The sequence below is a fragment of the Podarcis liolepis genome (genome assembly GCF_965112155.1).
Source record: "Podarcis liolepis genome assembly, chromosome: 4".
NCBI classification, from domain to species: domain Eukaryota; kingdom Metazoa; phylum Chordata; class Lepidosauria; order Squamata; family Lacertidae; genus Podarcis; species Podarcis liolepis.
Window position 1 is genome coordinate 96,815,018 of NC_139558.1, and position 21,858 is coordinate 96,836,875.

The following is a 21,858-nucleotide window of genomic DNA, read 5'->3' on the forward strand; positions in this document are numbered from 1 at the left end:
ACACCCCCGTCGTTCAGCCCGGACACGGAGGTCCAGCGCCGAGGGCCTTCTGGTGGTTCCCTCACTGCGAGAAGTGAGATTACAGGGAACCAGGCAGAGGGCCTTCTTGGTAGTGGCACCCGCCCTGTGGAATGCCTTCCCATCAGACGTCAAACATAGATATATGATTCTTAAAAGCCACCTGAAGGTAGTCCTGTTCAGGGAAGTTTTAAATTTTTGATGTTTTATCGTGTTTTTAATATTCTGTTGGGAGCCACCCAGAGTGGCTGGGGAAACCCAGCCAGATGGGCGGGGTATAAATATATTATTATTATTATTATTATTATTATTATTAAGCTAGTTGCCAGGGGATTGGACTAGATTACTCTTTGAGACTTTTCCAATTCTTCAATTCAATGATTCCAAGTTTCTCTCAATTGAATCCAACCCTGCTGGCATGCGAACTCCTGTGTATGCAATTAAAGGAAATTATTTTTAGAGAGCACAGCTCACATATTCCCCTCCCCCACCAGTAATCCTTACAACGGCCCCATAAGGTAGGACAATATTTGCACACCCACCCACCCGTTGCAAACAGAGACCTGGAGGTGAGTGTTGGGGTGTGTGTGTGAGTTTCATGGATTGTGAATAATAGTATATTCTCTCCCCCCGCCCAGGTGGAGAGAGGTGGGCTACACCTCCTACGAAGCTCAAAGCAACGGGACCTTTGATAATGGTCCATGCAGCACACCTGAGACAGGTGAGCCTTGCCCTCTCTGGGGTTGTGCCCTCAGCAAACAGGAAGCTACCTTCTGGCAGGCAAGAGTATTTGTTCATCCAGCACCAACCCGCCGCAGCTCTTAAGGAGAGCTTCTCCGCCTTCACCTGATCCTTTAATTCAGGGGTGCTGACCTTTAAAGCCCTAAATGGCCTCAGTCCAGCAGACTTGAAGGAGCGTCTCCACCTCCATCATTCTGCCCGGACACTGAGGTCCAGCACAGAGGGACTTCTGGCGGTTCCCTCACTACGAGAAGCCAAGTTACAGGGAACCAGGCAGAGGGCCTTCTCGGTAGTGGCGCCCGCCCTGTGGAACGCCTTCCCATCAGATGTCAAAGAGAAAACTAACTACCAAACTTTTAGAAGACATCTGAAGGCATCCCTGTTCAGGGAAGCTTTTAATGTTTATTAGGTTATTGTATCTTAGTGTTTAGTTGGAAGCCGTCCAGAGTGGCTGGGGAAACCCAGCCAGATGGGCGGGGTATAAATAATAAATTATTATTATTATTAGGGGTTGGCAAGCTTTACCGACCATGGGCTGGATCACTCCCACAGAGATTGTCCGTGGGCCGGACTGGCGTAGCTTGATGCCCGAAATCGCTTCTGCGCATGCCCAGACGCTGAAAATCGCACCTGCGCAAAAGGGATTTTTGGTGTCTGGACATGCGCAGAAGCGATTTCTGGTATCTGCGCATGCACAGATGCCATTTCTGGCATCACTCGGCAAGTCCCCGTGCCGTGCTGTTTTAGTGCAGCGCACAGGGGACTTGCTGAGCGGGTGGCTCGGTTTGCTGGTGGCTCGGTTTGCGGGTGGCTCGTGGGCCAGTAAAATGGTCTTCGTGGGTCGCATCCAGCCCATGGGCCGCACGTTGCTGACCTGTGCTTTAACTGAAGATGGAAAGCCATTTTGCTCAATGAAGACCTGTGTGGAACAGGAAGTCCTTGCAGTCTCCTTCCTGCCCAGGAGCATCCAATGGCCAGCTTGGGTGGACGGAGCCAGACAGGGTCTGCTTTGCCGAGTGGGCAGGAAACTGCAGGACAAAGTTTCACCATGAGGGGCAGGTGATGCAGCAGATTCTCACACAAAGAAGGGAAAATCCAATATATTCCTGTCCTGCTTGGGAGCTTTCCAAAGGGTACTTGACTGAGAATGTGATATACAGTGGTGCCCCGCAAGACAAATGCCTCGCAAGACGGAAAACTCGCTAGACGAAAGAGTTTTCCGTTTTGGAGGTGCTTCGCAAAACAAATCTCCTATGGGCTTGCTTCGCAAGACGAAAATGTCTTGCGAGTTCCTGTGGGTTTTTTTCCTCCCCCCCTTTCTAAGCCGCTAAGCCGCTTATCAGCTGATCCGATAAGCCACTAATAGCGCTAATCCGTCAATGGGCTTGCTTCACAAGACGAAAAAACCGCTAGACGAAGAGAATCACAGAACGGATTCTTTTCGTCTTGCGAGGCACCACTGTACGTTGTTTGTACACACACACGCACACACAACACGTAGAAGGAGAAGAAGAAGAAGAGGAGGAGGAGGAGGAGGAGGAGGAGGAGTTGTTGTTTGAATTTGATATCCCGCTTTATCACTACCCGAAGGAGTCTCAAAGCGGCTAACATTCTCCTTTCCCTTCCTCTCCCACAACAAACACTCTGTGAGGTGAGTGGGGCTGAGAGACTTCAGAGAAGTGTGACTGGCCCAAGGTCACCCAGCAGCTGCATGTGGAGGAGCGGGGAAGCGAACCCGGTTCACCAGATTACGAGTCTACTGCTCTTAACCACTACACCACGCTGGCCTGATACCCCTGCTTTCTCTGCTTGCCTACCCCCATCCCCCACACCTGACTATACTCCCTTCGCTTTGTACCCCCCCTCTCTCCACCACAGCTTGCCTCAAGCGCCACCGACTTTTCAAGGAGCGCGGAGGCGCTTCACAGAGCGGCTTGCTAAACCGCTGTGCGAAGCAATGGCGCCGACTTGGGCCTTACTCTCTGAGTGCCCAGCATGACCCACCCACACTGTGATGTCATGATGCATACGCCATGACATCATGATAGTGGGGGGTGAGCTTCAGTGGTGCGGCAACTGCCCCTCCCTCCTGAACGCCATTCTCTCTCTTCCTCCAACTCTTGTGCTCTCTCTTCCACTCCACGCTCTTTCCATAGAGTGTGGTTCCTGCATGCCCGCCCCTGTGTTTTGTGGGTGCCCAGCCCCTATATGGGAAATTTTGTGGGTGCTCAGGCACCCAGATGCCTGGGGAGATGGCGCCTATGGTGTGAAGCTTGCTTTCTGTTAAACTGCAGGCACATTTGATGGAGGGTGCAGGTGAACAGTGGCGTCCCAAAATCGCTTTATGAAGCACTTCCACACTGCCACTGAACAACTCACCTGGGCCTGCCTGCCATTCCCCGTGCTGCATTTGGCGTGGGCACCTATTGTGGTCACACACTACAATATATTACATTACATATTTATGTATACGGGAATATATATTGGTATCTGTATCTACACACACACACACACAGCTCAGTTGTTCAAGTTCTGGTCGAAAGTTCATGGACTAAATACAGTGGTACTTCAGGTTAAGTACTTAATTCGTTCCAGAGATCCGTTCTTAACCTGAAACTGTTCTTTACCTGAAGCACCACTTAAGCTAATGGGGCCTCCTCCTGCTGCCGTGTCGCCGGAGCACGATTTCTGTTCTCATCCTGAAGCAAAGTTCTTAACCCGAGGTAATATTTCTGGGTTAGCAGAGTCTGTAACCCGAAGCGTATGTAACCTGAAGCGTATGTAACCCGCAGTACCACTGTATCTTGATTGTCCACTGTATTTTATACATCCCAAAGACCAGATTTTGTAAATATAATTCCACTGTTTCAGGCTTCTGTGCTTGTGAGCTCCCCTCACCACTTTTCATGCACATAGGATCAGAAGATGGTGCTTCTGGTTTTCAGCAACCCACAGTTCCCCCATGACATCTGAATTCAGGGACCTGTGATCCATTTAAAGGATGGCTAGTGAGAACAAGCTACAAAATAAACTGTGGCTTCGGATCCTGGCTGTTCTCAAACCATGCTTTAAACTAACCACAGGCTTCTGAATCTTGTTCCACGTCACATGGAACCTTGGTTAGTTTAAGCTTGAAAGCAACCATTCTCCTCTGGAATACGAGAGCAGTGGGGAGGAAGAAGTGTACAAACCTTGAGATTCACCATAGTAGGAAACCAACCAGGTTTTCCTAATATTTATGAACTGGTCTACAGGCTATTCCTTGCATATAGTGGTGAGATATATTTCATCCTTATATTTTTTCAGAACTCGACAGGATGCCGATTGTGGCTTGAGAGTCTCGCATACCAGCTGTTTAGTGAAGAGAATCCTCTAGACAGAAGATTCTTTCTCATCCAAGAGCTTTGCTCTCTAGGATGAGGGCACTCACGGCACGGCGACTGGAATTGTCGGGAGATAATGCCCGCCAGCGCTTGGATTTGCACAGCTGACGGTACGCCGTAGACCAGCAATTCCCCATCTTTCTCCCTTTCTTCCCTGACTTCTTAGGAGATGCAGAATCAAGCTCAAGTAGATTGTATCTTGTCCTCATGCACAAGACACTGGACCATTCTTTGGAGTGGCAAAAAGGCGCCCACCTTTCGGACATTTTGGTTGGGTGTTTCTAGTGAAAATCCAGGGCCTTTCTTTGCCCGTGTGGGTTCCTACTGCAAGGTACCACAAAAGCAGGGCTGTGCTGGCTCAGTGGAGAGGGGTCTGCAGCCAGTCTTTTCCCCATAATGCCCCCTGCTGCAAACCTAATCATTACTTTAACCTTTTTCTATATATAAGAAAGATGAGTTTCTTCAGAAATAAAGGAAGTGAATTCCACACATTGAATCCCGTTCTGTTTACTTCTAAAGTTTGGTGTACCTTGATATGCTGGGTAGCTCTGGAACCGCCAGAATTTACAGCGTCCTGCTTTCAGCGCTTACTCTTCTCCTTTGACCCAAGACTGGAAAATTCTGGGCACAACGTGAAAAATGCCTTTGCCAAACAACCCACCACACCAAATATTCCTGTTCAGGTCTTTCCACTGAATTTCCTCATTTAGGAGGAAGTTCTGTTCAAAGCCCCCTCCAAAGACAGCCTCTACAATCTTACCAACCGAGAAAAGCCACCCGACCCCACTATGTTAAATAAATAAAAGGAATACGAAACAAACAACCGTCAGAACCAAACCTCCTTAAATAAGTCCAGCTATTGCACATTTAAACATTTCACACACACCCCACACCCCCGCAGTGTACGTTACATCTCAAGTCAATCTATGCTTTTGCCCTTCAGGTTATTATTATTTTTGTTTCCTTTTGTGAAACGGGCTTCCTCTCCCCGGCCTTTTACATTTCATTTTGAAAACAAGCAAACAAAAAAAGTATTTCGCTTCTCATCTTCCGAAAAGAAAGAAAGAGAAAGAATGAAAGCCCCGAATCCACTAGATTTTTATGAGATCATTCCGTTTCTGGCACGGGTCCATCTTGTCGCTGGTAATGTGTTTCAAAGGCCTTAAAACAAGCAGCGTGGAGGTTTTCCCTCCACACAGTCCTTGGCGTGTCCTGCCATTTTGGTTCCATTTTTTTTCTTCAAAAAACCACGCCAGAGTTTTGCTGTAGCCTCAGGGTGACGGAAGATGCGCTGAGGCTTCAATCCAGGAGCGGGGAGAGGAAAGGGGAGGCGACGTAAAGGCTGTTCTCACAGATAGTCATCCTCACTGGAAGGGGACGTCAGCCCACAGTCCTCGGAATCGGAGTCTGACATGCTTTCGGAAGGAGTCCGGCTCATCTTCCACACGTGGGTGGAGAAGGTCTTCCCCCAGCTGCAGGGGTAACCCACAGTCCTCAGCTGACAGAGTAACTCCAGGCCAAGAGGCCCGTGGCTCCTCTCACTTCACTTGCTGCCTTTTGTACTCCTCTGTTTGCTCATCGCCGTCAACATCTGGCTGATGTAAGACGTCAGTAGGTCGTCCATCTTGTAGCCCTGGGGGAAGAGACGAGAGGGACAAGGTTGACACACCCTGATAGTGTTAGAATTCCTGCTCCGTGACTGCAGTCATGGGATTGTTGTCCAGAGAAGCGGACACGGAGCAATGGATCCAAACTACAAGAAGAAAGATTCCACCTAAACATTAGGAAGAACTTCCTGACAGTAAGAGCTGTTTGACAGTGGAATTTGCTGCCAAGGAGTGTGGTGGAGTCTCCTTCTTTGGAGGTCTTTAAGCAGAGGCTTGACAACCATATGTCAGGAGTGCTCTGATGGTCTTTCCTGCTTGGCAGGGGGTTGGACTCGATGGCCCTTGTGGTCTCTTCCAACTCTATGATTCTATGATTCTTTCACATGACGGTGTATGTTTTGACTCCATAGAGTGGGAAGTGACGGAGACAGGATGTTTGTGTTACTGTGTTCTGCGAAGTGGGACTATTGTCCTTTGTTCATTTGATATGATACAATATGATACGATATGATACGATATCTTTATTGTCCCATACAGAACAATGAAATTGAAAAATCTACGTAAGACATTCAAAAACCCCTAAAAACTCTGAAACCCCGTTTTAAAATACAATATACTCCTATAGAGACTCCTTATACTGCGTTTAAAACCAGAATTGCATTTGGGTAGAAACCAAATCCTGTCTGAAGCTAGAGAGAGAGGGAGCCATGTTGCAGTGTTCCGTGTGTGTTTATATGTAAATAAAGTAGATTAGCCAAAATGCTGAGTTGCTGAGGTCTGTCACGCGAGATACGCAAACTCTGCGGATCCCTAAGTGTGCCGATGTCTGATGGCATCGGTCGCTGTGATGTTCGGGCTGAAGAAAGCTTTTGAAGCTCCTGAACGATCGACCAGGAGGGAGAGAACATGCCAGTCAGGCATGTGTCTCTGCCAGGGTCCTACTCGAGTGTAGGACAAGCTTCTGACAGACAGCACCCCCCCAGTACGTTTCTGAGCACAATTCAAAGCCCTAAATGTGTGGGATGTAAAGGTGCCGTCAAGTACAGCATTCTGACTAAGGACTAACGGCCTCCATGTTCTAACCGGTCGCTGTGACAACCAGTTTGTCGGTTGCTGGTAGTTTTGAAAGATAACTGCTCAGTTGCAGTCGCCTGAGGACCAACGTCCCTCTGGTATAGTTCATTTGCTTGTTATGTAACCTAAGCCTGCCTTCAGGTACGGTTCTGTAAACCTGAATGAATCTGAGAGGAAAATAGTTTTATATTAACATGAATCCGATTCGTGTTAAGAGGGATTCAAAGGGATTTTTAACCAGGAAGTCATCTTTATTACTAGAACTCAGACAAGTCAGCAACAAGCTGATTGCTGCACAAACTTCTAAAGGGGATTGTTTAAATCTGCTAAAGTAAGGTTACCAGATTTTTTTTCAGTGAATCCGGGGACCCTTTTCAACTTCAATGGATTTTGTATAGGGACTGATTTGTAAATCTGGGGACTGTCCCCAGGAAACGGTGACATCTGGTAACCAAGTGCTAAAGTAAACCTTCCCACAAAATGGCCTTGGCCCAGGATACCTGAAGGTGCGTCTCTACCCCCATCGTTCAGCTCAGACACTGAGGTCCGTTTCTGAGGGCCTTCTGGCAGTTCCCTCCCTGCGAGAAGTGAGGTTGCAGGGAACCAGGCAGAGGGCCTTCTCGGTGGTGGCGCCTGCCCTGTGGAACGCCCTCCCGTCAGATGCCAAGGAAATAAACAACTACCTGACTTTTAGAAGTCATCTGAAGGCAGCCCTGTTTAAGGAAGTTTTTAATGTTTTATGTTTTATTGTGTTTTTAATATTCTGTTGGGAGCTGTCCAGAGTGGCTGGGGAAACCCAGCCAGATGGGCAGAGTAATAATAATAATACGGTAATAATAATAATAATAATAATAATAATAATAATAATAATAATAATATTTTCTCCTCCTCGGGTGGGATCCTTCTTTCCACCTCAGGCATCAAGGTGGGGTCTTGGATGTGGCCCCCCAGACCTTACCAGCTGGCCCTCAGAATTCTCCTCAAGCCACCACCCTGTCTGACACCCCGAGTCTTTGGCTTGGTTGACGTTTCTCCTTGAACGTGGCTGGAATGTGGCCTTACAAGGAAGCAGGCAATCTATTTTGCACCTTTCTATATCCTCCAACATTCCTCCGATGAAAATAGGGACGTCCTGCCCCGTAACAATATTAATTATAATTTTATTATTTATACTCTGCTCATCTGACTGAGTTGCCCCAGTCACTCTGGGCGGCTTCCAACACCTCTAAAAACATAATAAACTTTTAAAAACCTTCCCTGTCCAGGGCTGCCTTCAGATGTCTTCTAAAAGTTGTATAGTTACTGATCTTCTTGGCTTGGGTGTCGCATAACTCCATTCCCTCCAACATTTCTCCACTGAAAATAGGGACATCTTAAGCAAAAGTGGGACATTCTGGGATCAAATCAGACAGCGGGACGGCTTCTGTAAATCTGGGACTGTCCCTGGAAAATAGGGACACTTGGAGGGTCGGATATTTTCTTAGGAGTCAGGTTGCAGGAGAAAAGGGAGCTGTTCTCTGAAGTGAGCTGTTGGGGGGTGTACCCCACACTTCCTCCTCACTGCCTGGAGAATGTGCTTGGTTGGGGGGAATGGGTGGGGTCCAGCTCTGAAAAGCAGACCTAGCCCCAACCGTTCCTCTGCTCAGGGTAATCATCTTTTCTACTCTCCATCTAACTTAGCAGGCCTATGCTAGCATATAAAAAGGAAAGGAACCCCTGACCATTAGGTCCAGTCATGGCTGACTCTGGGGTTGCGACGCTCATCGTGCTTTATTGGCCGAGAGAGCCGGCGTACAGCTTCCGGGTCATGTGGCCGGCATGACTATGCCGCTTCTGGTGAACCAGAGCAGCGCACGGAAACGCCGTTTACCTTCCTGCCAGAGCAGTACCTATTTATCTACTTGCACTTTGATGTGCTTTCGAACTGCTAGGTGGGCAGGAGCTGGGACTGAGCAACGGGAGCTCACCCCGTCACGGGGATTCGAACCGCCGACCTTCTGATTGGCAAGTGCTAGGCTCTGTGGTTTAACCCACAGCACCACGCACGTCCCACATGCTAGCATATACACGGTACTTATTTTGTCATCACCTCAGTCTCCATAGATTTCAGTCATCTTTTTCCAGCCCTGAGGTCCAGAAAGCTTGTTATTACAGTGATACCTCTGCAGCAAACGGGATCCATTCCGGATCCCCATTCGCAACCTGAAAGGAATGCAACCTGGTCTGTGCATGCACGGGTCGTGATTCGCCGCTTCTGCGCATGCGCGTGATGTCATTTTGCGTGTCTGTGCATGCGCGAGTGGCAAAACCCGGAAGTAACCCTTTCTGGTACTTCCGGGTCGCCGCGGGAGGCAACCTCAAAATACGTATCATGAAGCAAATGTAACAAGAGGTATGATTGTATTATATATATATTTATGAAGCAAAAGCAGAATTTCTCATGCACTCTTGGTTCTGTGCCAGGATCCAAATTCTGCCCTGACAGAAGGCGCAAGGATCTGACAAACCCATGGCAGAGAGGGCTATCTCCTGCCTCAGATGCAGAAATGCTTGTGAATACCATTTGCTGGAAACCCCAGAGGCAGGGAACAAGGGACGGTGCTCTTGTGTTCAGATCTTGTTTGTGGGTTTCCCACTGGGAGAACAGGATGCTGGACTAGACAGGCCACCGGCCTGATCCAGCAGGCTCTTCTTACATTCGTATGAGTGTATCTAAGCTAGGGTTAAAATAAAAAAATTCCTTCCAGTAGCACCTTAAAGACCAACTAAGTTAGTTCTTGGTATGAGCTTTCGTGTGCATGCACACTTCTTCAGATACACTGAAACAGAAGTTGCCAGATGCTTCTATATAGTGAGAAGGTGGGGAGTGTCAGGAAAAAGCACCAAGGCAAAAGCCAGCTCCAGATGGCTTGAATGCAAAACAGGATGTTGTGGTTTGCAGGTGTACTGCTGGGGAAAAGGTGGAGTCTATTCTCTGTACTGAGCACCGGATGTTAGCTCAGAGTGTCATGTGACCTGTGCTGGAAGTACAGGGGTGGAGTTGTGACTCTTCTGATGAAGACTGAAGGGTGCAGTCGCATTTCTATGTACTGCTGAATGACAGGAATAAAACATGTAAATAGGACTCCTGTCTGTCTCATTTCCCCTCCCTGGGGAGAATGCAGGGAGGGAGAGTAGCAGAGAAGCAGAGGGTGTGTTCTTTCTCACGTCTAATGAGAAGAATCGCCGGTTTGTTTACCTAGCCTGCCGGGAGGACGCAGACGGAAGGTAAACACAGTATCTCACTCAATTGCCTCGGGGGAGGCCAGGTACCTCTGACTGTGAGCTGAGATACTAACAGGGAGGGGTATTACTCAGAAGGGTGGTGGGAATGTGAGATCGGCATATAGAAGGATCTGGCAACTTCTGTTTCAGTGTATCTGAAGAAGTGTGCATGCACACGAAAGCTCAGACCAAGAACTAACTTAGTTGGTCTTTAAGGTGCTACTGGAAGGAATTTTTTATTTTGACTATGGCAGACTAACACGGCTACCTATCTGTAAGCTAGGGTTGTGGGGCTGGGATCTGGCCAGCATTCCACATCATCTCCTCACCACCTCGGGGATGAGGTTTGGTCGGGAGGCGGTGCCATTGACCTACCAGTCACCTGATATCACAATGGCACCAGGCGGCCATTTTAAAACTCAACGCATGCAGGCCAACTCAACGCCCACAAAGCATGACCAACAGTGGATGGCCAAGGCCTTGGAGGAGCTATGTAGAGGCTCCACAGTCTGAAGGTCCATTTTCCTCCCCATTTGGGAACTGTGCGCGCCCGGAAGCATTTTGGGTGACTTACCAGCGAAGTCTCGCAGAGCAGCTTGCTCCCCCGCACCAGGTTGCCGATGGTGATGTGGAAATAGGTGTTGCCGCTGCTCCAGTTGGAGATCTTTGTGAAGGGGTGCGTGATGAGAATATCCTGGGGACATGGGAAAGGAAGTCAGGAGTGTCACCGCAGACCCGACTCTGGACCCTGTCTCCCCACTCCATCAACTCAGCCTTTAGCAACTCCATGGAAACAAGGGATCCACCACACAGAGTCATGGGAGGCTTAGACAGGACACTCAATGGTAGGGCCGGGGGGAAATGATTTGGCTCGGTCTGCATCTTAATCTGGACCTACCTCATCTGCACTTCCTGAAATGATGTGTGAAACTCACATTTCGCCAGGTTTTGTGATGCAGTTCTCCAACCAAAAGTAGTATATAAATATGGGAACATTAGGCATTGGTTGGAGGCATCTGTCTGTCTTCAGACACAACGGAGTGCACCTCTGGCGGTGAAGTCAAACCACTGCCTTAGCAGTACCGAAGTGAGCTCCCCGGGTGCAAGCCTGGGCAGTTTCGGTGTAAATGTGCATAAAAATGCATATATTGGTGAAATCGACATATAAAAATGTGTTGCATTAGGGAAAATTGCATACAAGAATGTGTGTTGTAGGAGAAATACATTCAAAATATTTATGAATTTTTGGGACTTGGAGGATGTTAAAAGCAGCTATCACAAATTGATGCAGAATGCCTTGAACTGAATATAAGATAAAAAAAACTGAAGCGGGCAATTTTAGCCATCTCTAGTCAGCGACAGAGCGCAGGGAAAAGGCCTTTAGGTTCCGTCTCATCATCTACATCATGTAGGTGAAACTTTTTGGCTGCAGGCTGACTCTGACAGATGGGCGGGGCAACACACCTGCCAATCTTGATACTTTGCATGGGTGACAGAGAAGCCTTAGGGAAGCTGCAATGAAAGACTTGCCTTACCTTGGTTTTGCGATCAATGAGGCTGACGCCGTGCTTGTTGATGGCGATCAGGAGGAGTTCTGGGTAATTTGGATCAGTTGTTTGCTGTTTGGAGTGCAAAGGTGGAGACATGTTAAAGGACTGGGGGTGGGGGTGGGAATGACATGCACATGCCAAGCACCCTGCCCCTCTCATTTTTTTTTTAAAAAAGTAAGGGTTTTTTTGTGTGTTGCTTTTTCACTGTGTGATGCCAACAATTTTGTCTGTGTTTCATTTGTCTGGAGTGTGCATGCAGATGTTTTGTCTTGTTTTCTGGCTGGGGGGACACTGCCTGCTTCAGTTCTGTGGGATGGCAGAGGGCCTTCTCGGTAGTGGCGCCTGCCCTGTGGAACGCCCTCCCATCAGATGTCAAGGAAATAAACAACTATCTGACTTTTAGAAGACATCTGAAGGCAGCCCCGTTGAGCGAAGTTTTTAATGTTTGATGTTTTATTGTGTTTTTAATATTTTGTTGGGAGCTGCCCAGAGTGGCTGGGGAAACCCAGCCAGATGGGCAGGGTGTGTGTGTGTGTGTGTGTGTGTGTGTGTGTGTGTGCGCGCGCGTGCATACATATAAATAAAATTTGGTACATACAACAATTCAAAGATTGGGGACTCCTGGCTGCCCGTCCAGTAACTGATTGGGTTTCATTTTTTTATTTAATAAAATTTATATACCCCTGGATTGTTAACAAAGAGAAAGAAAACACCTCAAAGTGGTTTACAAACAAGAAAACAATATAATCAAAGAAAAAAAAACCCAACCCTACTTTAAAACATACACAAGTGAAAGCAGATTAAAATTACCTCCACTCTCTAAGCACCAGGGTAAAGGTAAAGGTAAAGGGACCCCTGACCGTTAGGTCCGGTCATGACTGACTCTGGGGTTGCGGCACTCATCTCGCTTTATTGTCCGAGGGAGCCGGTGTACAGCTTCTGGGTCATGTGGCCAGCATGACTAAGCCGCTTCTGGCGAACCAGAGCAGCGCACAGAAATGCCATTTACCTTCCCGCTGGAGCGGTACCTATTTATCTACTTGCACTTTGACGTGCTTTCGAACTGCTAGGTGGGCAGGAGCAGGGACTGAGCAATGGGAGCTCACTCCGTTGCGGGGATTCGAACCGCCGACCTTCTGATCGGCAAGTCCTAGGCTCTGTGGTTCAACCCACAGCGCCACGCGCGTCCTAAGCATCAGGGTAGGCTTGTCTAAGTGTCAATGTTTTTTGTAGGCATTGAAAAAGAGTACAGTGAAAGGGTCTGCTTGATCTCAATAGGCAGGGAGTTCCGAAGAGTAGATGCTGCCGCCCTAAATGATCTACCAGTTTATCTGTGTATATATTACTTTTTGTTATTTGTACCACGCTCCGGGGATTATGAACGAAAGGCAAGAATACAGATTTTGTCACGAAAAGAAGCAAGCAAATATTTCTGATGCCCATGTTCCACACTAGAACCCTGGACCCTCCAGATGATGTAAAAAAGGACCCATATTCACCTTCACTTCGAAGAAAGCCGATCCAAACGTAGGCCACTTGAATACAATCTTCAGGAAGGCAAGCTTGGCTTCTTCTCTCGTTTTGCCAGCGTGCTTGTTGAAATAAGCCACAATGGACTGCACAGAAAGAGTAAAAAACATTTCGGTTTCTCATTCTTCTAAATTTTAAGTTCAGTTTCCCACATTTCCTCCACATCAATTTGTGATTATTATTTTTTTAAGTCCTCATGAAAATTCACCAGCATTTGGGGGCGAAATTCTAATTTTAATGCAGTTTTGCCTCCAGTTCACTTTTTGCAAAGCAATTGTCCGTAAACAATGCATTTATTTGCACATTTCACCCTAGGATATGCATTTTTGTACATATTAATTCAGTTGTGATTCCTGCATTGCGGGGGGTTGGACTAGATGACCCTTTGGGTCCCTTAGCATTCTAAGATACTATGATTCTATGATTCACTGCACTGGAAAAACAAAAGCAAAAACAGAAGTGCTGATATGAAAGGATGCCTGTGTTTCAGTTTGTGTAATGTATCGAAAAGTGATAATCAGGTATGTTTGCATTAAATGCAAACTGAACTGAATTCTACCTCCATCTCAACAAGCAATCAAGGACACCAACCACATAATTTGTGTGCAAATGATGTTAGAGATCTGGGGGTTTTGATCTGGGACAGGGCTGGATTTATGTATAAACTAAACAAGCTATAGCTTAGGGGCCCACTCTCTTGGGGCCCCCCCAAAAAATAAAGGAAAAAAAGAACTGGATGTACATTTCCAAAATATAAGATAAAAAAACAAATAGAATAAAACCTACATACAGCAAGAGTGTTTTGTGTTGTGTAGGCTCCTGTGATGTAAGTCATGGGCCCTGCCTGCTAGCCTGCTCTCTAAAATATCACTGTTTCGCTCATTTCTATATATAGTGTGCCCCCATTCTGCATGGACTGATTGCATGGCAACATGTGCAAATGGCTTGAGATACCTATTAGGTCCATAACTTACCATATAGCATATATTCAACACAAAAAACAGTGACATTTTGTTGTTGACAAAGGAGAGCTGGACATAGAAAGGGCCCCATTACCTTCAGGAGCTTAGGGCCTCATCGAACCTAAATCTGGCCCTGATCTGGAAGATGGCAATGCTGCAGAAGACATGCAGGTGGGATGGAAAGGGTGCAAAGGGGGGGTGTCCAGGGGTGCAACTGGGACATTGGGGTGGGTTGGTGGGTGTTGGAGCAGACCTACCCTCTTCCAGTCATCTGGAGACAGCTGCCGAATGAGAGACTCAGGCACCAGCTCCTTGAGGAGTTTGGGAATGGTGGGGAAATAGGACTTGTCGTCTTCAAACTTCACCCTATAGATGAGGGCCCCAAGTTGCAGGACTTCCTCCCTCGAGCATTTATGGTAGCCGCGAAGGTACTTTGGTAATTCCTGCACCAGAGCGAGAGAGACAGAGAGATACAGAGCATTTTGCAAAGTCACACCAGCAAAAAAGACGACTCTGCCCATAGAGATGGAGAGCACCGTATTTTTCCTTGTATAAGACGACATTTTTTCCCTTAGAAACAATAGGCAAAAATTACGGGTCGCCTTACACATGGATAGCGGGGGGGGGGGGGGCAGGCGATTGGTGGTGTGATAGGAATTTTGAGGTCTTAGATATATGTTAAATGTTCATAAGTGTACCAACCAAGCACGTACATAGATCAGCAAAGGAAGACCGGCCTGGAAGCATTTTTGGATCCCAAACTGTCCCAAACTGACCAAATGTTTTCTCGGCAAGGTCAAAGGAAAATGGAAAAGCCTCCCCATTGTCTTTTCCTTCACAAATCCTGTGTTAAGGGTATATCTGTGTTTGAATAGGGTGAGCCTGTGACCTGACTCAGGAACTAAGTATTTATCATTACAAAAGACTGGCCAGGCTCCCCAGGCAATCCAATCTAGTAACCTGCCAGACAAGAGGTAAACAACGACAGGAGAAAAACAACATTCAAATTTCTGTTGTAGACCCCCTTTTCTGTGATGTAGGTATGATGTATCTGGGGGGTGGTCTTAGGTTACACCCCTTCTGTGATGTATTGTATGATATTTCTGGGGGGTGGTCTTGATCTACAGGGTGGCAATTTCAAAAGTCTTTATAAGGCCTTGCATGCCATTTTTCTGGGTCCCTCCTCCCTCCTGCGTGTGAGGGGAGCACCCTATTGCAACAGATCAATAAAGATCAAGCTTACTAGCTGCTTTGCTTCTCAATATTCTCTGGTTGGCTTCTGTCATTTTCTCCTACCAATAGGGAACCTAGGTAAGGACTCTATATGGGCTCTTGGATACCCCATAAGGGAAAAGGGCAATTTTTGTTTACAGCAGTGGCAGCAGCCAGCAGGAGATTGGCAGCGGCGGTTGGGCGTGGGATTGGTTGCTGTGGCAAGGCCTGCTGATGACTGGCTGTGGCAATTGGGCAGTCGATTTACGGCAGCGGTGAGGCGTGCGTGCAATCGGCTGTGGTTGCGTCGAGTGGGCAGGTGAGCTTTTGGTGGCGAGTGTACAGACGATGTGTGTGGTTTTCAATGGTGGGCAGTCTGTAGAGCCATTGGCAGCCGTGGCCCCCCCCCCAAGAAAAGGTCAACAACTCTGGGCAATCTCTCCGCCCCAAAAAAGCTCACCAAGTTTGGGCAATTTCCTGCCCAATTTTTTTGTTGCGGTCCCAAAAAACAGGGGTCATCTTATACAAGGGGGCATGTTATACAACGAAAAATGCGGTATATCTTTCTTTCATAGTTTCTGGATGGGTTCGAGGGACGGTGTCTTGCACAAAGCCTGGAAGAGACTGTTGTTGCCTCTGACAAATAGTGAAAGAAGCAAATTGTGCTTTGGCCATTTCCCAGAAGGCTACTTCTCCCTCACTGCTTCTAAAAAGATCCCAAATGTAGATGCCTGAGGTCAAGAGTTAACTTTTCTGTTAACGTGACCTTTGTCTCATTGCTTTTGCAGTTGCTTATGTGAGACTGCAAATGCATAATCTGTTGTGGCATTTGCCTCCTAGGTGGGTCATAAGGAAAGGGTTAAATGAGTGTGTGATGTGATTGGCCAGTACGAATGCAAGGGGAGGAGTAAAAGTTAGAGTGGAAGGTTTTGAAAGTCAGTTGAGGTTTGGGAGTTGAAGAGGGAAGAGGGAGGATAGATCTGTGGGTTGGTAGAGTTGTATTGTGAGAGAGTGAGAGGAATTGTTAGGTGGAGTCAGATAGATAGTTGGGAATAATCAGTTTGAAGTTGTTAGGAACTAAGATTAAGAAACTGCCAAGAAAAACTAGCTGTAACCATAAGCTTGTTCCTGCCTTTTAAAATAAACTTGATTATTTGTTAATGTTAACAACTGACTGGACTCCGTGTGTCCCCGTGAGATACGGGGTGGTGGCAGCGGAAAAAGCAATCGCAGTGGTGGCACAGGGTCAATAGACCGTCAAACGTCCGGGGGCCCTGTGTGTGATCGCCACATCTGTCAATTTCAGTTTCTCATTTTTCCATCCTCAAGTACATATTTCTTTCCATATGCACATTTTGGCAGGCAAATCTTGCTTAATATACGCTTTTTCTGGCAAGCAATTCCCCACCGATATGATGTGTTTTTGTACATTATTGCCACGAACATGTGCTTTGCTTAGAGAATGGCACCTCAGTACTCAGAGACATGCAGATTCCCAATAATAAGTACATTACAGTTTGCATATCATTTCAGGATGTGCAAACTAGGCGGGTTTGCGTCAAAATATGAATGGAACCAAATTCAACCCCGCAGCTGGCTGCTGTTCTCTGACTCCCAGCATTGGTTGCCCGAGGCAGCCGCCTCGCTTTACCTAACGATAGAGCCGGCCTTGATAGAGTCCTTTTTGTTGTTATCTTTCCTGGAGTCCCTGGGGAAGGTGCCATGTTGAAAGCTGCTCAGCAAATGCACCCGCCAATCATCTTTTCGCTTTGAGCTATGTTCGGAGGCCTTGCCTGCTTTGGGTCTGTCCACCCCCCCCCGGGCTTCAAGTTCCCTTGGTGTTGCTGTTCCTAACTCAGAAAGGCTGGGGTTCTGCTCCCCTAGACTGCTTCTTGGGAGAAAAGCAATGACAAACCTGGACAGCATCTTAAAAAGCAGAGACATCACCTTGCCAACAAAGGTCCGTATAGTAAAAGCTATGGTTTCCCCAGTAGTGATGTATGGAAGTGAGAGCTGGACCATAAAGAAGGTTGATTGCCAAAGAATGGATGCTTTTGAAATATGGTGCAGGAGGAGGAGACTGTTGAGAGTCCCATGGACTGCAAGAAGATCAAACCTCTCCATTCTGAAGGAAATCAGCCCTGAGTGCTCACTGGAAGGTCAGATCCTGAAGCTGAGGCTCCAAGACTTTGGCCACCTCATGAGAAGAGAAGACTCCCTGGAAAAGACCCTGATGTTGGGAAAGATGCAGGGCACAAGGAGAAGGGGATGACAGAGGACGAGATGGTTGGACAGTGTTCTCGAAGCTACCAGCATGAGTTTGACCAAATTGTGGAAGGCAGTGGAAGACAGGAGTGCCTGGCGTGCTCTGGTCCAGGGGGTCACGAAGAGTCAGGCATGACTAAACGACTAAACAACAACAACAATACCTGATAATAGTGGAATATGGAGTCGGCCATCGAATCCTTTCCAGGCACAGTGTTTGTCCACAGCTTTTTCATGAAGAACACTTGGTAGGTGAGAGAAGGCACTATCCCTGCCCAAAGAAATCATTGCAAAATTAAGCTAGGAAATGGCTGTGCATTCTAGGGCAGCAGGCTATATGTGGAACTACCGACTTGTTCTCCCTGAGGCCTGGGGTGGACCACTTTAGATAGGAATGTGTGAACCAGACCATTTTGCTTTTTCTCTGTTTGTCGCTTTTCCAACCTTAAATTCGGCGCTCTGCACTTCCAGATCAGTTTGCCATTAAAAATCAAAGCTCTCATGAAAATTCATCAGTGAATATATGCATATCTGATGCATGCGGCTTTCCCTAATATACCCATCTTTGCATGCAGTTGTGCCAAATATTCCCATTTTTGCAAGCGTTTCCCACAAATATAATGCATTTTTGCACTGCATTTTGACTAACGTGATATATTTTTGTGCACGCTCCACTGCAATGCATTGCATTTTTCTTCATGTTACTTGGTTGTAGAATTGCACTGCAAAATCTGGAAAACCACACTGAGATCTGCGAGTGAAGGGCAATATACAAATTATAATAACAATAGCAATAATGGTGATGATGTGTGAATTGTTTTGGGAATTGCAAAATGGGCACGTTTGCCTTTTAAATGCGGCCTGAACTGAATTTCTCCCCCATTGGTGGACAGTGAGGTGAAGAAATGCTCTTCCATTTTTTACACACAGACACACACACACACACACACACACAGACACACACACACACCCTTGCCCGTAGAAAACTAGTACGTCAGGGAGAAGGGTTCTAGTTCCAGCCTCAAAAGAGCAGGCAGTCATGAGTTAGAGTAGTGTAGTGGTTAGAGTGTTGGCCTATGACCTGGGAGACCAGGGTTCGAATCCCGATCTGCCATGCTGCTCACTGGGAGACCTTGGGCCAGTCATTCACTCTTAGCCTAACCTACCTCACAGGGTTGTTGTGGAGATAAAATCGGAGAACCATGGCACACCATTTTGATGAAAAGATGGCAGATACAGTGGTACCTCAGGTTAAGTACTTAATTCGTTCCGGAGGTCCGTACTTAACCTGCAACTGTTCTTAACCTGAAGCACCACTTTAGCTAATGGGGCCTCCTCCTGCTGCTGCTGTGCCACCGGAGCACAATTTCTGTTCTCATCCTGAAGCAAAGTTCTTAACCTGAAGCACTATTTCTACATTAGCGGAGTCTGTAACCTGAAGCGTATGTAACCCAAGGTACCACTGTACATATATTTTTTAAAATGTGATAAATAAAAGAAAACTGACGTTTCCATCAGGCTACTATTATTAAGCACTCTCCAAATGAAAGGACACAGGCAATTATACAGCTATTTACCATCTTTTGGTGGTCTGGCTTTCTTGATCCAGTCTGTCAGGTGCCTGACAAAGTCAAAGAAGAAGTCCCCTTCAGGTACGCTGATGACCTGAAAGAAAACATGGCAATGAACCAAAGGCAAAGCGGCCTGTGATTCCACTTGCCAAGCGATTTCCACCTGCTGATTTGTGCTGGTTTTGGAAGGGGCTCAGGCTAGGGCTTTGGTGAGCCTGCGTGGAAAAAGCATTTCTACAGTGGAGGGGTAGCCAGCCACCAAGGATGCTGTGATACCTTGGGCTCATGGATGGCCAACTGCAAGGATATTCTTGGTCAACCTTTTCAACTGCCCCATTTGCCCCAACCAGCCCCCTGAATTAAGCCTGGAGGAAGGAATGTCACCTGTTGGCTCTCTGGTGGCAATATCTCCGTATAGTTAAAGCTATGGTTTTCCCAGTAGTGATGTATGGAAGTGAGAGCTGGACCATAAAGAAGGCTGATCGCCGAAGAATGGATTCTTTTGAATTATGGTGCTGGAGGAGACTCTTGAGAGTCCCATGGACTGCAAGAAGATCAAACCGATCCATTCCTAAGGAAATCAGCCCTGAGTGCTCACTGGAAGGACAGACGTGAAGCTGAGGCTCCAATACTTTGGCCACCTCATGAGAAGAGAAGACTCCCTGGAAAAGACCCTGATGCTGGGAAAGATGGAGGGCACAAGGAGAAGGGGACGACACAGGACGAGATGGTTGGACAGTGTTCTCGAAGCTACCACCATGAGTTTGACCAAACTGCGGGAGGCAGTGGAAGACAGGAGTGCCTGGTGTGCTCTGGTCCAAGGGGTCACAAAGAGTCGGACACGACTAAACAACAACAACATGGCACAATGGGGATTTGTATGATTCCAGCGGGGGAAGCTGTCCACAGTCCTCTGATATAACGCCAGATGAAGCCCTGGTTGTCCACTCACCTTGTCAGAGATTTTGACAAAGAGGCTGAAACCCTCCGATGATTTAAGCAGCAGCCGGTTGGAGATGTTCTGGCAGAAGTCCTTGGCTTTCGTGCTCGATTCCACTTCAAACGCCTGCCAAAAAAAATGGAGCAGGAACTTGAGAAGGTTGTGGTGCTTAAGGCCTGAGACCTTATTTCTTTATTTCATGTATCGCTTAATGCCAACATCGTACTGTGGAGGGGGTTATTGTTTTCGTTTTCACTACTGTGATCCTTGGCTGAAGGGCGGTATAGAAATTGGATAAATGAACATGAAAATGACACGGGCTTCTAAGTGGTTTGCATAGTATTAAAAGTAAATAAATAATTTTTTTATTACATTTGTGTTCAGCCCTAAACCTGTAGATCTCAGGGTGGTTCACAATATATAATTGCAATTAAAAAAACACAAAGGAATACATGATAAAAATAAAAACAAAGACAACCCAATAGCCCCCCCCCATGCAACAATGCAATATAAGCATCCCTCATTAAAACAATCCCATTAAAACAAGAAAATGTTCACCCAGTCCTGCTTCCCATCTGTAGAAACCTAAACCCAGAATCTTCCTTGACTGAAGATACTCTCAACAGCCTTGTTCCCAACCTACAGACTACAGCTTCTCCACAGGCTGTGGCCTTGCTTATTTTGTCCAATCCCCCCCTCCCTCCTTTCCTTTCTGTCAGGGACCTGCCATCAGAGCGAAAGGCGAAGAAGAGGCTCCCCGATTCTGCAGGAGAAGGTACCAGCACTAGGGGGAGACGCAGCTTGGTAGAGGAGGAAGGAAATCGGCGTAACACCAGGGATCAAGGAGAGGAAATGGGGGAAGCGGAGGGAGAGCTCCGGTATTCTTCCCTGGACGTCAGTGAGGAAAGCACTGGTCCTCCACTACCCATGCCCTCCCTGCGCAGAAGACTCCCGTGCAATGAGAGGCGGAGATGACTGGGAGTCAAACAGCTTTTATGCTGGAAAAGGTTTAAGAAACGCCCACAGACAGATTCTGCTAGCGACTGAGGCAGCCACGCTGAGATGGGCTGTGCAGTCAGGACGGTTTAACCAAGGCAATTAAGCCCCTTACGGGGACAATTTACGCACGAGTAACTCAAACCCATTACACTTTCCTTTTTTTTTGCTTTTACCTCATCTGTGTCATCTGGGAAGTACACTTTATGGAAAATCTGAGTTGTTTTGTGCTGAATCGCCTCGACTTCTACCAGATGGGGTGGGTACTTCCGAGATCCGTTCCTGAAAAACAAAGCAAAACAAAAAACTTGCTATAGAGAACAGCTTGGGGGCACCTCTTTATTTATTTATTACAAATTACTTAATGTATTTAATATATCCTTTCTCTCGAGCTGGGGTTCAAGGCAGCTCCCAACGTTTAAAAACATCACTGATGAAATACGAAGGAAGAAAAACAATCTACAGTCGTACCTTGGGAGTTGAATGGATTCCGTTCGACTTCCGAAACATTTGGAAACCAAAGTGCGGCTTCCGATTGGCTGCAGGAAACTCCTGCAGCCAATCGGAAGCTGCGGAAGCCCCATCGAATGCTCAGCTTCCATCGTTTGGGAGCCAAGGTGTTCGATATCCAAGGTATGACTGTAGTTGAAAACAACTCCAAAGAAGTTCCAACTAACATTTGTTTAAAAACCTGAAGCATTTTTGTTAGGGATTGTAGGAAAAAACCTGCCAAGGAAATTGAAAA

The 21,858-nt window shown here is 47.1% G+C and overlaps 2 protein-coding genes across 5 annotated transcripts in view; one reads left to right on the forward strand and one right to left on the reverse strand.

Annotated features, from left to right (window-relative positions):
• Positions 1–4,629, forward strand: part of GDPD4 (glycerophosphodiester phosphodiesterase domain containing 4) — a 40,896-nt gene extending 36,267 nt beyond the window's left edge. For 2 of the 4 annotated variants that reach the window (XM_083499667.1, XM_083499666.1), the window contains 2 exons: positions 657–739; positions 4,066–4,629. In XM_083499667.1, coding sequence (XP_083355793.1) covers positions 657–739; positions 4,066–4,094 — 112 coding nt within the window. In that variant the 3' untranslated portion in view covers positions 4,095–4,629. Of the gene's footprint in view, positions 1–656; positions 859–4,065 lie in introns of those variants that run through there. The other 2 variants (XM_083499664.1, XM_083499665.1) reach the window with 1 other exon arrangement.
• A 334-nt stretch (positions 4,630–4,963) lies between these two features.
• MYO7A (myosin VIIA) overlaps positions 4,964–21,858 on the reverse strand; it is a 177,150-nt gene continuing 160,255 nt past the window's right edge. The window contains exons 43-51 of the mRNA XM_083499152.1: positions 21,290–21,395; positions 20,130–20,243; positions 19,184–19,271; positions 17,771–17,877; positions 14,387–14,572; positions 13,137–13,253; positions 11,623–11,706; positions 10,662–10,781; positions 4,964–5,775 (exon numbers count right to left, since the gene is read on the reverse strand). Of these exons, the coding sequence (XP_083355278.1) occupies positions 5,686–5,775; positions 10,662–10,781; positions 11,623–11,706; positions 13,137–13,253; positions 14,387–14,572; positions 17,771–17,877; positions 19,184–19,271; positions 20,130–20,243; positions 21,290–21,395 (1,012 nt within the window). The 3' untranslated portion in view covers positions 4,964–5,685. The remainder of the gene's footprint in view (positions 5,776–10,661; positions 10,782–11,622; positions 11,707–13,136; positions 13,254–14,386; positions 14,573–17,770; positions 17,878–19,183; positions 19,272–20,129; positions 20,244–21,289; positions 21,396–21,858) is intronic.